At 42.7% G+C, this 16,222-nt stretch overlaps 1 protein-coding gene across 1 annotated transcript in view; it reads left to right on the top strand.

The window, feature by feature from the left end:
- LOC105101171 (serine palmitoyltransferase 3) overlaps nucleotides 1-16,222 on the top strand; it is a 136,514-nt gene that overhangs the window by 86,021 nt on the left and 34,271 nt on the right. The window contains exons 7-8 of the mRNA XM_010994272.3: nucleotides 1,422-1,527; nucleotides 10,687-10,906. Coding sequence (XP_010992574.2) covers nucleotides 1,422-1,527; nucleotides 10,687-10,906 — 326 coding nt within the window. The remainder of the gene's footprint in view (nucleotides 1-1,421; nucleotides 1,528-10,686; nucleotides 10,907-16,222) is intronic.

Below are 16,222 nucleotides of genomic sequence, written 5' to 3'. Positions count from 1 at the left end.
CAGTACTGACTGTGCTGGTTCAGATTTATCTCTTCTGGGTCTTTCCTCTGAGCATTTAAGTGGGATCTCAAATGCCTGGTGAACATTACGTAGCAGGCAAATCAGCAGCTCTACAGCATCTCCGTCAAATTCTATTGGTTAAAATTCTATTGTGTAACTAAAGTAATTCAGTTTCAGACTCTCAAAAAGGGAAAGCTTCCTGAGCAGAAATATGATGAGTCTGAAAAACATGCCTATAAACCTCTACTTTTGTTCTCTCTCCTCTGGGCTTTGCAGATTAAACCCACACACACCTACACACACACACACACACACCCCTACACACACACCACACACATACACACCACACACACACACACACAAAGCTGGGTTGGTAAGCAAATCTTGCCCAAGCCATCCACACTTGATTGCAGATAAGTGAAAAGTTACCATTAATTATATTTGATTTTGAAAGTTAACAAGAATAATTGACCAGACCTTCATCTTTCCTTGCTGTACATCACCATGGAGTTTGGGAAGAGAGGACCATGGCTGTCATATCAGGCAGTAAAAGGTAGTGGTTGCAAACGTGGCTCAGGGTACAAGGCTGCATGGTTTCAAATCCTGGCTCTGCTGGATCTGATCATAGACCTCAGGCAATTTACCAGACCTCTCTCTGCCTCGGTTTTTTGAAATGTAAAATGGAGGCTCCCACTCCTCAGGGTCTTGTGAGGATTGCAAGAGTTATTACAAAGAACATGCTTAGATGGATGCCTGGGATGCAGAGAAAGCCCAATAATTGTGAACTCTTGTTAATGTTTCCAGAAGCCTCAAAATAACTTGCAAAAGATGCTAATTGTTCCCCTGCCATAAGGTTTTGAAACCTCCAGAGATGGAGGATTGCAAAAGTTAGGTACAAATGCTTAGGCAGTGAGACCCCTGCTGGCCAAAAATGCTACTGTTAAGGCAAACCCTGCTGAACTCTGAAGCACTGGGGGCTAGCAGATTGGTGTTAGTTAAGGACACCTCTCAGGATCAAGTTTAACCTGGCAACAAAGCTTAAGAAACACATTTAATGTAAAGCTTCCATCTTGCTGAGACAGGAGAGGAGAGCCGTGTAGGAGCCTGTGTGAAACCATGTTTCTCCCCTAAAGGTTCATTCTGCCTGCTTGACAAACCAGACTAGTCATCTGGTCAGAGTTAAATTTTACTAAAAAATAGACGTCTCTCTATAAATCAACTATACTTTGATAAAAATAAATAAAAATAAATTAATTTTAAAAATAGGCCTCTTTTCCCCTAGGTGTTATCTGGTTCCAATTTTGCCCTATGAATATTCGAAGCTGAGGTTAAGTCTAAAAAATCTGGTGACTCCTGAAAAAGGAAGATGAAGGAGGAATAGAAAAACCCTCTCCTAACTTGAATTTTTATATTATTTAAAGACATGCAAAGCCTAGAGAAGCTCCTGAGAGATGCTGTAATCTATGGTCAGCCCCGAACCCGCAGAGCTTGGAAGAAGATTCTCATCCTAGTGGAGGGCATCTACAGGTATGTAAATAACCAGGTATATTTTAACACTGAGGCCCACAGCAAGCTGACAACTGGGGCAAGCTGGCCTCTTCTCGCTAAATGGAAGAAGGAGCTAGATGTACGTGTTATGGAGGGATGTCAGGTGTTGGGTCACCTGCCTCTTCAGTGACCACACATATGGCGGAGCACCTTGGAAGCTGGTGTACTTGAGAAGGTGTCCTCAGAAAAGTCCCCACAGGGCATTGCTAACTTGCGTTGATTCTTTCCACTACGTCTGACTGCCCCACAGTTTCAAAGGCCTATAGGGGCTGGGTTACTCAACATCACACTCTTTGTCTTCACGGCAATAGTTAATGTTGCTGATGGGTGCATGGCAGCCCCTAATTCAACATGGCACCCAAATTCCAGTTCCTTGGGGGAACTTGGCCAATTGTTGGCATTAGAATGTAGATGGCCTGCACATTTTTCTCAAGGTAAGACTAACCTGGATTGCAATTCTTTATCCAGAGCTGGGAAGAGGGGGAGATGGTCTTTGCATCTGACGGAATGCTCAGTTTTCCCACAGCTTTTAGGCTGAGCAGACAAAACATCCACTAAGCCATTCAGAGCTGCACTTTGATACTGCAGGTTGTGATTGAATTTGCTTCATTCTCTTTCTAAATCTGTTATAGATACTGGGATGGGAATTACCTCTAATCTTCTCTTCTGGTGGATGCCCAAGTCCATAGGTCAAGGAAACAGTATCTTGGAGCTGCTCCCTCCTAAAACAATCTCAGTCCTCATGTTAGAGGAATCAAGGGTGATGTTTCCTATGAAATGATTCTAGAAAAATGAACAATACTAAAGGAAGGGAATGAGGGCTTAATTTCCCAAAAAGGAGGAGTGTGGCTGCAAAGGAGGCTGGAGATCAGAAGCAGCATTTCTTTCAAGCAGCTGATCTAATTGCTGCTGGTAGATGTAGCCGGTGTCCAGGTTCTTGTCGTGTCCCAGAATGAATTCAGAGACAAGACTCAGACATTAAGAAAGCAAAGTGAGGATTTATTAAGGGATGGATAGTACACTCTCAAGGCGAGAGCGGGCAGGCTCAGGCAAGCAGCTGCCCTGAGGTTTTTTGTTTTGTTTTGTTTTGTTTTGTTTTTTTGTCAGATTGGTTACATACAGTGTAAAAATGAATGGGAAAAATACTTATTGGGAAGGGAAAGATTTGGAGTCATATTCCCTGATTTTCATTCTAACTCCACCTTTCCAAAGGGAGAAGGGATTTTTGTCCTTATTAAGTCTGATTGGAAGTGTCATGGCTTCATGCATGATGGATACTTCTAATATGCAAGGCTAATTTTATTGAAATGAGGGTATTTGCTCATGAGAGCAAAAGATTCTTTTTGAACCCTATAGATTCTTGCCTTTTCTCACCTTTCTTTGTTGGCCTCCAGGCCACTCACCACCCCAAAAGATGTGACCACTTATAAGCTCAGAAGGTCCTGCTTTTCCTTCTCTGCCCAGGGACCTCTTGTGCTTACATGATGTATGGTTTCTGTATTTGGCCAGTCCCTCCTTCCTGCCCAATTCCTGCCATTTGGTCCATGCCCCCCTTTCTCTGTTCTTATCTAGCTATCTGCCTGCTCTAACATAATCACTCCCCCACCAAGTGCACCACCCAGGCATGTTGGGCAATTTTCAGTTGACACAACTGGAGTAGAGGTCTGCTGGTATCTGGTGGACAGAGGCCAGGGATGCCGCTAAACCTCCCACAATGCACAGGACAGTCCCCCACAACAGAGAATTATCCAGCTCAAAATGTCAACAGTTGTAGGTTCTGTCTGGCAGAATTCTCACTGCGATGGAATGAATTACTCAAGACTGGGTGGAAACTCAAGAGAGTGAGAGGGAGTTGGAGACCAACTCCCCGAGCCTCTCAAATACTCCCATATTTATTGTGCACAATCAAAAAAAGATCACAAACAATTGTGTCATGGAATGCAGGAGCTTAAGGAAAAACAGGATAGGGTAGAGATCATGAATTCCACATGGGTACAAAGGGTTAATTTATCCTTAGGGCAGTCATGGACGGAGGGAAACAAGGTACATTCTTCAGATGTAAGAAGCTGATTACAGAACAGACCACTAGACCACCAGCTTCTTGACTTGGGTATTATAGACTATTTAAACAGCAGAAAACATGCCCAGCATTTATAGCTGAGGGCATGGGTCCTCGCTTTGCAACAAGCAGAGTAAACCCTGAACTTATGCTTATGATAAACAAGCCATGTCCTGTGCTTATAGCAAGGGACACACAATGGCTCTGCCATTGCAGAAGGAACCCTAAGCTAGAACCTCAACTATGCAAGCAAGGCATTATCTCTGCTTTTTACAGCAAGGAGACAGCAGTGCAGATGCACAGGCTCCTGCTAGCAAAGCACATTTGTTCTTCTTAAAGGTTACAAGTGGCTGGTGTCTGTTACAATTTATTAACCCAATCATGGGCTCCCACAAATAGCGTGGAGGTTGAGAAACTCTGCTATAGAAGAGTTTAACCACTCACTGACCCTGAACGTGCTCCTTTTAGGAAATAATCTCATCTTGATTTTTGGCTGCTGTAACCTCAAGCATGGGTCTTTCTCCCTGTATGATGTGTGCCAGATACCAGCCTGGAAGGAGAGCCATTATCTAAACTCCTGTCAGCCAGGCCTGGATCTGCTGAGGGAGGGCAGGCTGGGCGTCTCCTTTAACCAGAGTAAACAGAACCCAACTGCACATAAACAGAACTTGGCTCCACTAATGGGAACTTGTGTTCTCAGCCCTTTGATCATGGCTGACATTAAGTGGACTACCAGAGGTTCACTGTCAAATATCCCCACCAGTTACCCAGAGAAACCACTCCAGTGGCAGCGCTTGTTAATGGCTGTGCTGGGCCTGGGTCCTACTGTGATCTCAGGAGAATAGGGGAGCCAGGTCTGGACTTTGTCACCAAACCACAGCTTTGGGTTCATTAGCAATGGTGACAGCCCAGTGAAACAAGCCACCCCAAAGCACCATGGCTTACACAGCACTGAGTGATGATTCCCACACTTTGTGGGGTGTCTGGGCTAACTGGGCAGTTCTGCTTCATGTGGCATTGCTTGGGGTCATTCATCAGGCTGCATGCAATGAAGTATTCAGTTGGGGCTGGAACATCCAAAAATGACCTCACTCCCACATTTGAGCTCTAGGTACTGGCAGTAAACTGAGGTGCCTTATTCTCTCCTCTTCCTGGGGTGCTTTCTCTGTATGAAGGCTTTTGTCATTCAGCAGCCTAGCCAGAGCTTCCTTACAACATGGCAGCCGGCTTCCAAGAGGATGAAAACAGAAGTTGCCAGCACTTAAGGGCTAGGCCCCGCACTGGTACAGCATCACTATGCTGTAACTTATTGGTCACAAGGGCAGCCCAGATTCAAGGGGAGGGGAAATAGACCCCACCACTATGTGGGAGGGTTGGCTTGTGTGTACTGGGCTGGGAAGACTTGCAGATAGCCACCTTTGAAGGCAGTCTACCACAGCAGCTCAAGCAACCTGATCCATATACAGAGAGATGTCTCCACTGTCTATGGACGTGGTTCACAGAGTGGTTTCTTTTATCTTATCTTCACAGAAATACTGTCTTTAGATGAGACTGTGACCTAAAAGGCTGGAAACAAGGCATCTCTTAGACAGGTCTCAGTGCCTCTTGGGGACTCAATTTCTTCATCTGTAACATAAGGCTAGCCTAGACTAGAGTTTTAGAACATACGGATGTTCTTACTTGCTGCTATACCCAGAAAATGAAACTATTCTGTGTAAAATTTTCCAAAGGGCCAGGGTTAGGAATGTGAAATCAATGCTTCACATATGCACTTCTACTCTTTAGAGATATATTATAGACACATACTTGTTGCTGTCTACACAAAGCCTCCTTAGAGTTTTCCCTCCCAGATCTTTTTTATCTCTGACTTGTGGTTTGCCCCCACGGGCAAACTTACCCCACCACGGGCAACTCACATAAATCAATTTTCAAAACTCCAGAAAAGAGCATCGAACAAAATCAGACATTTTCAGGTAGGTGTCAAGATAGAAAGGCTACACACCAAATCTGAGAAGTCAGCAAACTCCACAAAAGCAGTTATGATAATAATTATAGTAACAATAATAATGTCATAATCAATAGATTATGTAGATATTATTATTTATATATAAACAGGGGAGTCAGGATTTGTGGGGGGCCTAGGTCATGGGTTCAATCCTGTGTTGCTGCCTACAGGTATGTCCCCTTCATAGGGCTCTATTGTAAGAATTAAATGAGATCATAGAAGCTAGTGCTTGGCAGAAGCCCAGACCACAGTGAACCCACAACCAGGGACAGCTGTCTGCATCATTAAATTTATGTCCAGTTGAGGAAGCTGCAACTTGGAAGACAATAATCCATCTGCATAGTGAAGCTATTTGACACCTGGAGGATGGGACTCAGAGACAGGACTCACATTTATCATATGTCTACTCCTTATTAAACATTTCACGTGGGCCAACCTGGGTCAGCTTCCCCAGGACTCTTGAGTTATTGTGAGGATGAAGACACTGAGGTTCCAAGGCCTAGAGATCTTGCCCCAGGGCAGATAATTGAGATAAAACAGAGCTGGGATTCAAACCAGGTGGCCCTGCTGGGACAGAGGCCCAGGGTAAACAGACAGTCAGCCCACATGTCCACATCCAATGAAGTAGACATGGACAATGCAAGGTCATCCATTTGACTTTCTCCATTAACCTCTCTAGGGCTTAGTTTCTGCATCTGTAAAATAGGGACATTGAAACTTGACATCTAGCGTTCTATGATTCCATGATTTGAGGTTTAAAAATTGTTTTCATCTTCATTTTCCTTTAAGTGTTGTTATAAAGTCACTCTTTTCTAGTTTTGTGTCTCTGAGAAGTCTAGTTGTCGATTCCCTGTGGTTGAGAAATCTCAGTATTATTCAAAAATACACTAGAGATGGGAAGAGGGATCTCAAATATCCTGGCATATAAACTAGCATACTGGAGCCTGAACTTTCAAGATAAAACTAATCAAGAAATACTATCCAGCCTTTCCAAAAAATACATATAAACAAACATTGAAATCTCAGAATTCCATTTTCTCTAAGAATGTAAGCCACTCTTCTGCCCAAAATAATGTAAGCTGAAAGACTGAGAACCTTGGTGGTAAACTCTAACCTGTATCTGTATGTTCAAGCAAATAAAGACAAAGAAAAAGAAAACAGTAGTTACTCTAGTTTTAATTAATCTTAGCTCTTTTCCCTCCTCTCTCTCTACCTCCCTTTCTTCTCCTGGATTATACTTCGGGCCACCAAGGAGATTTTTTCACCATGTAAGTTGGCACACCAGTGGTTTCATTCCCAAACCTGCCAGTGGGTAATATGGTTTTTATGTGGAGGAGAAGGTGGTGAGAGGGAGATTTCTAAAAGGAGTCTTGTCACTTAGCTAATACATTATGTAATAGAAAATATATAAAGAAATTACTCACTGGCTTGCTGGTATAAGAATAATTCAGGTCCCTGCACAGGGCTTCAGATTAATTGGTGGAATTATATTTACCTGCAGGTGTATTTTAGTTTTTTTTTTTTCTATTGAAGTCAAAAGAGAACAAACTTCCACTCAGGAAGAAAATGTCAAATGCTGTTCTTATTTTCTTTTATCATTTTTGGCACAGTGTTATTTGATAGCAACTCACAGGAATAACACAGCCTTCTTATGTACAAAAACTCAATATCCCACAAAAGGAAAAGGTTCAATTCAAATCTGGTCACACTGAGTAAATGAAAACTTAGTGCAGGTGAATATAACTTTTTATAAAAACTGAGTTCTCTGTGGATGTATATGTGCCCTGTATTAACTTCAGATATGGGAAATATCATAGAGTCATTGATCTTAGAGGAAGAACTATAAACCAGGTGGACAGACTCCTAATATCAGCTAGTCCAGCCCCAGCAAAGATGGCTAATTAGCTGCCCTGAGTGTCTGCAAACTATTTAAGTTCAATTCTGGCTCCTGCCAAACTCAGTTCCTGAACAAGATTGGCTATTTGTGACATGTTCAATTTTTTAGCCTGTTTGTGTTACCAACTTATAACATTTTAAAAGGTAAGAAGAAGATTCTAGAATTTTTCAGGGCATACAGCTATTTACACCCTTTTTCCTAGAAGATCCAACACAGAGCATTGGCAAGGGCTCCCAATTTCTCACATTAGGGCTCGTCGTTGCAACCAGTTCCACCTGAACTCCTTCTGAGAACAGAGACAACTCAATGTGAGCTCATTGTATGTCAGACACTTTACAAGCATTGTTTCTAGTCGTCCTTATAAAGACCTTGGGAGCAGCGTGACTCCATTGTGCTTATCTTACATCTGAGGAAGCTGAGGCAGAGAACATCGTGTAAGTTGCTCAGGTCCTCAATTAGTAAGTGGTGTGGCTACCATCTCAGCGTGGGCTGTCAGAGAGCTGAACCTCCTCCCTCTTAGTGGAAACAACTTTAACAAGCAATTCCTCTAAGAAAATGGTAGAACAAACTCACAAACTTACATAAGAGAAATGACTCTGATCTTTGTTTCATTAAAATCTGAAAACAGCCATTCAGAATGATCTTTTGAGAAAACAAATGCAAAAAGCTGGTCTTGATTAAAATTAAGAACCATTGCTCTGCCAGTCAATGTCAAGAGCATTAGAAAACAAGCCACAGACAAGAGAAAATATTTGCAAAAGATACATCTGATGTAGGAATGTTATGGAAAAGATACAAAGAACTCTTGGAACTCAACAATAAGAAAACAAACCACCAGGTTAGAAAAATGGGCTAATGACCTTAGCAGATATCAGACCAAAAAAGATTTACAAATGGAAATAGGCATATGAAAAGGTGCGCCATACCATATGCGAACAGGGAAATTAAAATTAACACGATGAGATACCACTGCACACTGATTAGAAGCTCAGGAACACTGACTATAGTAAATGCTGGTGAGGATATGCAGCAACCTGGAGCTCTCATTCACTGCTGGTGGGAATGCAAATGGTACAGCCACTTTGGAAGGCAGTTTGGTGGTTTCTTACAAATATACTCTTACCTTACAATCCAGCAATCCTGCTCCTTGGTATTTACTCAAAGGAGCTGAAAACTTGTGTTTTCAAAACCCTGCACACAGGTATTTATAGCATCCTTATTCATAATTGTCAAAACTTGGAAGCAACCAAAATGCCCTTCAATGTCGGTGCTTGGATAAATAAACTGTGGAACATCCAGACAATGGGATATCATTCAGCACTAAAAACAAATGAGCTATTGAACCATGAAAATCCATGGAGGAAACCTGAATGCATATTACTAAGTGAAAGAAGCCAATCTGAAAAGGTAACATAGTGTACAATTCCAACCTCATAATGCTCTGGGAAAGGCAGAACTATGGACACAGTAAAAGGATCCTCGGTTGCCAGAGGTTGGGTGGGGAAAGAGATGAAGAGGTGTAGCACAGTGAATTTGTGGCGCAGTGAAAATTGTCTGTAGGATATTATAATGATGGATACATGGCATTATACATTTGTCCAAACCCACAGAACGTATATGAGGAAGAGTGAACCCCAATACAAACCATGAGATTTGAATGATGATGTATCAGTGTGGGTTTATCTGTTGTAACATTGGTACCACTCTGGTGGGTGATGCTGATAACAGGGGAAGTTAGGCATATAGGGGGCCAGGGGTATGTGGAAAATCTCTTTACCCGCCACTTAATTTTGCTGTGAACCTAAAACTGCTCTGAAAAATAAAGTCCTTAAAAAAAAAAAAAAAAAAAGCACAAATGCTACATCCAGCACCCATTGGTCTAGGTAACTATGTAACAGCCAAACTGTTTTGACTGAATGCCTTAAATTTTGTTATTTTTAATACATCAAATTTATTAAATAAATTAAGTAAGAAGAAGGGAGAAGTTATCTCTCTCTTACGGTCAACTGACTCATTCTTGAACTAAGATGATGGGTTGCTTGAATTGCTTGACAAGCCCCTTTGTGGGGTAAGGGTGCAAGTCTGTGAGTTTTCACAGAACTTGCCTGTCAGATCAGTCAAAACGGTACACAGTGTAGACACAGCTGACAAAGTGTTCTGAGAACTGATTAAAGACAAAAGTTCTTTTAAATTCATTGTGTTCCAGAGGCACCATGTAAATATGAATGCTGATTTTTCTTGCTTATTTACTGCCTTGTTTACCTTTGCTGGAGAACTTGAAGTGTTTTTGCAATTTATAATACCATGTAAATTTACCAAATTACAATAATACCATGAAAAATTTAGCAGTTGGGACTAAAACAAAATTTATCTAGAGCAGTGGTTCTCAGAGTACTGTCTCCAACCAGCAGTGCTGTAATCTGGAGCTTAGTACAAATGCAAATTCTCAGCCCACCTCAGACCTACTCAGTCAGAAACTCTGGAGGTGGAGCCCAGCAATCTGTGTTATAACAAATCATTCAAGGGATTCTGATGCTCACTCAGGACTGAGAACCACTGCCCTGAAGGAAGAGAAAGAAGGGACAGCACCAGGTGCCTCGAATAAGACTGAGTTCATGAGGACTGGACAGGAGAGCCTAAGGACTTTCTCCTATGCATCAATTAATATTATGATGTCTTAAAGTTCTTTTGTGTGTTTTTAATTCCTTCTTTTCATCTTCGGTAATTCAAGCACTGAGTTTAGGCCACACAGAACTGGCCAAAAAGATAGTAGCAGACTGATAAAGATGGATCACCACAGAGCAATTTAATTAAAACTAGCAAAATCCCTAGAATCCAACATGATCAGTATAGCTACCCTAGGTGGCTTTACAAATAAACTCATCATCAAGGCAGTCGCTAGTTGTTTGCTTGGGAATTAGCAATAACAACTCAAGGCATGTAAATCCATTGAATGTAAATTATTTTTCCCCAAGTAAAATACTGCCAGAGTAGCCTTACAAGATTGGGAAGGTTTTCTCAACCAAATAAAATTTGCCTTAAGAGAAAAGGAAAGGCCTGTTGCTGTCATCCCTGTCTGGCGTCGGGCAGGCTGTCTGAGAAGTACTGAAAGGGAGGTGACACAGAGCTTCCCAGGAGGGTGCTGCCTGGTGACCAGCATTTCTTCTTATGCTCCAGCATGGAAGGTTCCATCGTGCGTCTGCCCCAGATCGTGGCCCTAAAGAAGAAATACAAGGCTTACCTCTACATAGATGAAGCTCACAGTATCGGATCTGTGGGCCCCAGCGGTCGTGGTGTGGTGGAGTTCTTTGGAATGGACCCCAGAGATGTTGATGTGTGCATGGGCACATTCACCAAAAGCTTTGGAGCCTCAGGAGGTTACATAGCTGGAAGAAAGGTAAGAGAGAGGTCCCTTGTGCCTGGGAAGGCATTCTTTGGGGTTCTCTGATTCCCATGAGTGCTCCAGTTCAGCTCAGCACACTTTGATCCATCAGCACAGGTAGCTGCAGTGTGATAACAGCCAGGTCAGACCCAGAAGGTCAAGGAGCTCACCCTCTGATAGAGCAGATGAGCCTGATGAGTGATCACGTGAGCATAAAAAGACAGCACTGTGTTCACAGGCACAGACTTAGTACAAAGGAGAGGGATGATGACCTCTGCTGGGCAGAATCTAAGAAGCCTTAGAATGAATGTCAGTCTTGTAGACAAATGATGGGGGAGAGTATATTTCAGAAAGAGGGACTCATGAGTATCAAGCCACAGAAGTGATAATGGGATGTTACAGAACTGCAAGTAGTTTGGTTCGTGTGGCATGAAAAACAAAAGGTGGGTGGTAGAAACAGTGGACAAAGGTCAGATGTTAAGGAGTCTAACCCTGTGTTACAAGATGTGGGTTTTAAGAGTTTTAATCAAAATAGCAGCAAGATCAGAAATGTCTTTCTCTGAGATTTTTCCTCTGCAAAATAATTCTCTCCTACAATTTTGGATGAGCTATGGGTCAAGATTTGTCATCCTCCAATATCTACATGACTTCAGATTCTGATCTGACGGGATTAGACTCTTAAGTGAGTGTTATCCCTCTGTCAAACGAAACAAAATCCACAACCTAAAAGCTGAGAGTTATGGGTTTTTTTGGTGGATTTTCTGAGGACTCAAACCCAGGAGGCAGCCTCTCAGATCACTCTAAGAGATTGTTCCAAAGTGGAAAGGCAGAAGCCAGGATACATGAATTTTTCCAGAAAAGATCAGGTGGTCGGAACATCAAAAGATTACTGTTAATTAAGGAAAACCAGACATCTCAAGTTAAGGAATTTAGTGCTATTTAGGGTCAGTATCCTGTCCTTTCCCATCCTGAGTACTTTGGGGACCCTTTTGGGGATGGCAGCAGAGGCTGTGCTGCCTGTTTATCTCCATCCTGACTTCCCTTCGCTCACTGTCAGGGGGTGGCAGCAGCAGCTGATGACTTGATGGCCACAGCATCCTTGTTTACTAATATAGCTTGCAACATTTTTTATTCACACCTTTCATTCTAGTGCTAATATCACCAGGGGGGTTGCCAACACAAAACAAAGGTTCAAAAAAATTGTAAAAGAAGAGGGAGGAGAAGGAGAGGAAGAAAATGAAATATTAAAACCTGGGTTTGAGGGATAAGACTCAGCCATCTGCTCCCTCATATGACAGTTTTGTCCAAATCCTAGTAGCTCCTCCTACAGGTCTACGCCTGTCCCAAGACACTGTCAGGGTGGTGTTGGCTCCACCTAGGAGGGCACAGCAGGCCCAAAAGCAGTGCAGGCAGGTGGTGGCTAACAGCTCATCTGAAATTCCCAAATCCTTACTCATCGTTACCAGCAGGAACAGGAGATTAGACTCTTGGAAACCGGTTCAACAGACCAGGAATTACAGTGGAAAACAGTCTGGTTTTGAAAGCCCAGGATTTAGAACAACAGATTTTATTGTGGCCACTCACACTGCCACGAGGTGCACAAATGCTTAAAATGTCCAGAGCTTTCAGTGATCTTAACCCTTCCATAAGCATCACTATCTTCCGAGTTCGGCACATTGTTCATCCTCCCTCCTCTGGCCTGAGGGAGTTAGCTGGGAGATGCTAAAAACATAGGGAATGCCCAGGATGCTACAGAACTCGCTGAATCTGGTGAGAGGTTAAATGTTCCTCTCCTCGACTGTCAAAGCCGTGGGATCAGAGGGTCTCAAACTTAGGAGTGCCCTCACCCTGGCTATTCTGTTCTGTGAACTTGTGCTTTGTGATGACTTTAGCAGCAGTTCTGAGCTACAGATTTTTCTCACCAAGCATAACTCTGCTTCCTGAACCAACAACACCTGAATAAACTGAAGTGAGTGGATGCTTGAAATGTCAAATTTGGTAGCTTTCACAATTTTCCCCTTAGAGTTCTATCATTGAAACTCATTTCATTTATTTTTTTTTAAATATTTTATTTATTTATATTTATGATTGTATTCTTTAATTATTTTTGGCGAGGGGAGGTAATTAGATTTATTTATTTTCAATAGAGGTGCTTTGGATTGAACCCAGGACTTCATGCATGCTAAGCATGTGCTCTACCACTTCAGCTATACCCTCCCTCTGAAACCCACTTTAAACAAAGTCTCCTGACGGTCTGAAGTTCCGACCAGTTCATTGTGTTTATCTCATACTCTCCATCCTGAAGTCTGGTGGATTTACTTCAAAAGTGTAATTGATCTTGTCTATGTAACTTTTATTGATTTGGGGTAGATACTGAGCAACTGTAAAACTTATTTATTGTTTACATTAATCAGGATGAAGAAACCGTTTATAGATTTTTTTTTTTTCTGTTTAAACACTTCATTCTATGCATACTTGGGCCCAAAGTCATCATTCTCCCTCCTACCTGTGCCCTCTCTCCCACTCCCCTCTCCACCCCATCTCCTCTGACGTCCCCCTTGGTGTTACACTGCAGCCTCCGAATTTACCACTAGGTGGCAGCAGGAATTAGAGCGTCTTAGGCAGAGACCCATTGGCTTGAACAGAGACCTACCGCCCTGACATACAAGACGAAAAACCTAGAATGCAGGGCAGTCTTCAAGACGTGGAGGGTGAGCAGGAGATAGGAGACCACTTGAGAAAGTGTCTGCATATGTCATTCCCTGATGATTTGAAAATCAGTCAGATAAAATACCTGTCCGGAGTCGTTTGGTGAGACTGTGACAAACCCAGGTAAACTGGTTTCCTTCCAGCCTAGTGAGACCATAAGTCAATGGGACTTATGCATCTGCTCCTCTGTGCCTTTAATTTGTGAAATTATGTTAATTTTAAATTATGTGTAGTTTCAATTTAAATCATAGTTTTTATTCCCCTGGACTTTGAAGAATGTTGTGAAGAATTATCACAGTTTGTTTTAAACTACGCTTTTTAATTGCTAGGACGTAGGATGGGAAAATGCTAAAGATCTTTGAAAAGATATCTTCCTACTATCTAGTTAAATAACTGGAGTTTAGTTTTCTGAATATCATCATACATATTTTTTTCTGGATATTTTGAAGTATATATCTCGATGTGGGGAGTATTGCAAAATATCCAGCATTCTAGATTCCAAACCAATGAGTATAAAAGCAACAAAATTATCCATAAAAAATGTTAAAGTGCACACACTAGGACTTTATGTTTTCCTGAAATCTTAATAATTTCAAGTTCACTATGCTCATAGGGCTCCTAGTAAATCTTGAGATTTGAAAGTAATCACTTGGCTCTAAAATTCTAGAAAACTATAAAACTGCCTAGCTCTTCACTCTCTTTTTAACTGTCAACATCTGTGTTAGTGGTAGAGGGACAATATTCCTAGTAACAGTTTCAACGAGGCTCTAGAAATCTTTATGGAGCAGATCAAGGTCAGAACTGCACCCATTAGCAACCAGTTGTGTCATGTAAGAAAATGTATTTGGAAACACACAAGAGGAAAAAGAAATGGTTTGGTGCTAAGATATGACTACAGAGAGGAGAAATTTTGTCTTGGTTTCAGCCTTCCTGTAACAAAACGTCCTGCAAGTTCATCTTTGCTCTTGGAGTTTACTGCCCTGGCCAGACCGACTCTCCCCGCCTCAGGGAACCTGAAAATAGTCTCTCAAGAGCCAGCAAGGTTTTGCTGTTTTGCTCCCTGTGAGTTTGGAGCTTCTGGAGATGACCTGTGAACAACCCAACTTGAAGTTCAATTCCATCCTTCCCAGACCTTCACTGAAATGCCAGGTCCCTACTTCTCTCCACCTCTCAGAGCTCCCCACCATAAACGGCTTCTTTGAAGGAAGCCTGAGTTGACAGGGCTAGTTTCCTTATTTTATTTTTTAATTTGTGTTGATCCAGTCTCTGAGATGTGGATGACACTGTGGACCCCAGGTTCTGGGTCCAGATTTTTCTCAGGCAGGATCCTGAGTCCTCTTGCCTACCTGGGGCTGACCACTGGCTTTCACAGCCTCCACAAGGCCAGACACTGGCAAATGAATGGGGACAAGGCAACCCTCCTGACTGCTAGGTTGCAGGGCTGGGATTCTGCAGGAGGAAGGTGGGGCAGGGCAGCCAGGTTTGGAGTGAGTGTTACCCCAGGAGCCTGGCACCAAACCAAGGCAGAAACCAGTTCTGTCCTGCATGCTCAGGCCTGGCTGTTTTCAACAGTGCTTTGAAGTAAATGGATGTCATGCCATGAACGCCAAGATGTTTATTCTGAGAGCCTCCTGTCTGATTTCCTCAGAAAAGCCACCCTTGTCCTTGAACTTTGCAGGCTCTGGTTTTGCACTTACTAATGGTCTTGGAAACTCAGTCTGAGGAGACCTGTAACACCCCCACCCCACCCAACTCCCAAAGGAAAACACAACCCAGACCCGCCTTGCCAGAGACCAAAGCCAATTCTTAATTCATTGCTCATGGCGCCCAGTGGGTGAGTGACAGGAGGGAATCAGAAACCAGGAATCGAGTCTCCCTTGATGCTCTGCAGAAGTTACTCCAACAGACCTACTTTCTGAATCACACAAGCAAATCAGCTCCCATCCACACACTCAGACTCTGAGAGAAGGTGGACTCTGTCTGAAGGAAATAAGATTATGGGCAAGACAGTCTCAGTTTTTAAAGGAAGTGATACTGAGCTGATGAGGTACTAATTCAAACGAAGGATGCAAATGACTTTGGCTGTGTGAAATTCCTCGAACTGGGAAGGAAAATTGGGGGTTGGGGTCATAAGGAGCCATTTAGGGATAAGAGGCAGATTTGTTTTGTTTCTTTGATCTTTGTCAGTGATGCCCCAGTGTTAAGAGAATATTGCTACACCTGTTCCTAAGAATGGAGCTTTCTGCCCCCTCTATAATCCAGGGACCCTCACCATCCTTCCTCAGTCTCTAAACCCCTCTGCTTTCCATTAGACCATCAGTATTGACAGACCCACCTCTATGGGTTTTAAGCGAGGGTATAATAAAGTGTCTATCTCTGCTCCCTGCTCTCGATAGGGTTCCTGTCTCTTTGCAGAAATACAGTTAATACGTGTGAAACTTTTTGAGACTGATGCAGTTCATTCTGTGGTTTATCACTATGAACATTTTAGTATATTAGGAATGCTCCCCTTCCCCTCCTCCTCCAAAGGACAGTTTCTGTGGATTAGGAAAGCACCACAGGGGTAAGGAGCAGTGAAGGTGGTCCCCGTCCAAGACAAGCCAGCTCCTCTGGTCTGAAGAA

Source organism: Camelus dromedarius, chromosome 18 (genome assembly GCF_036321535.1).
Source record: "Camelus dromedarius isolate mCamDro1 chromosome 18, mCamDro1.pat, whole genome shotgun sequence".
In the NCBI taxonomy this organism is placed as follows: Eukaryota; Metazoa; Chordata; class Mammalia; order Artiodactyla; family Camelidae; genus Camelus; species Camelus dromedarius.
Note: the sequence above shows the minus strand (reverse complement) of the source record. Positions and strands in the feature narration are given on the sequence as shown.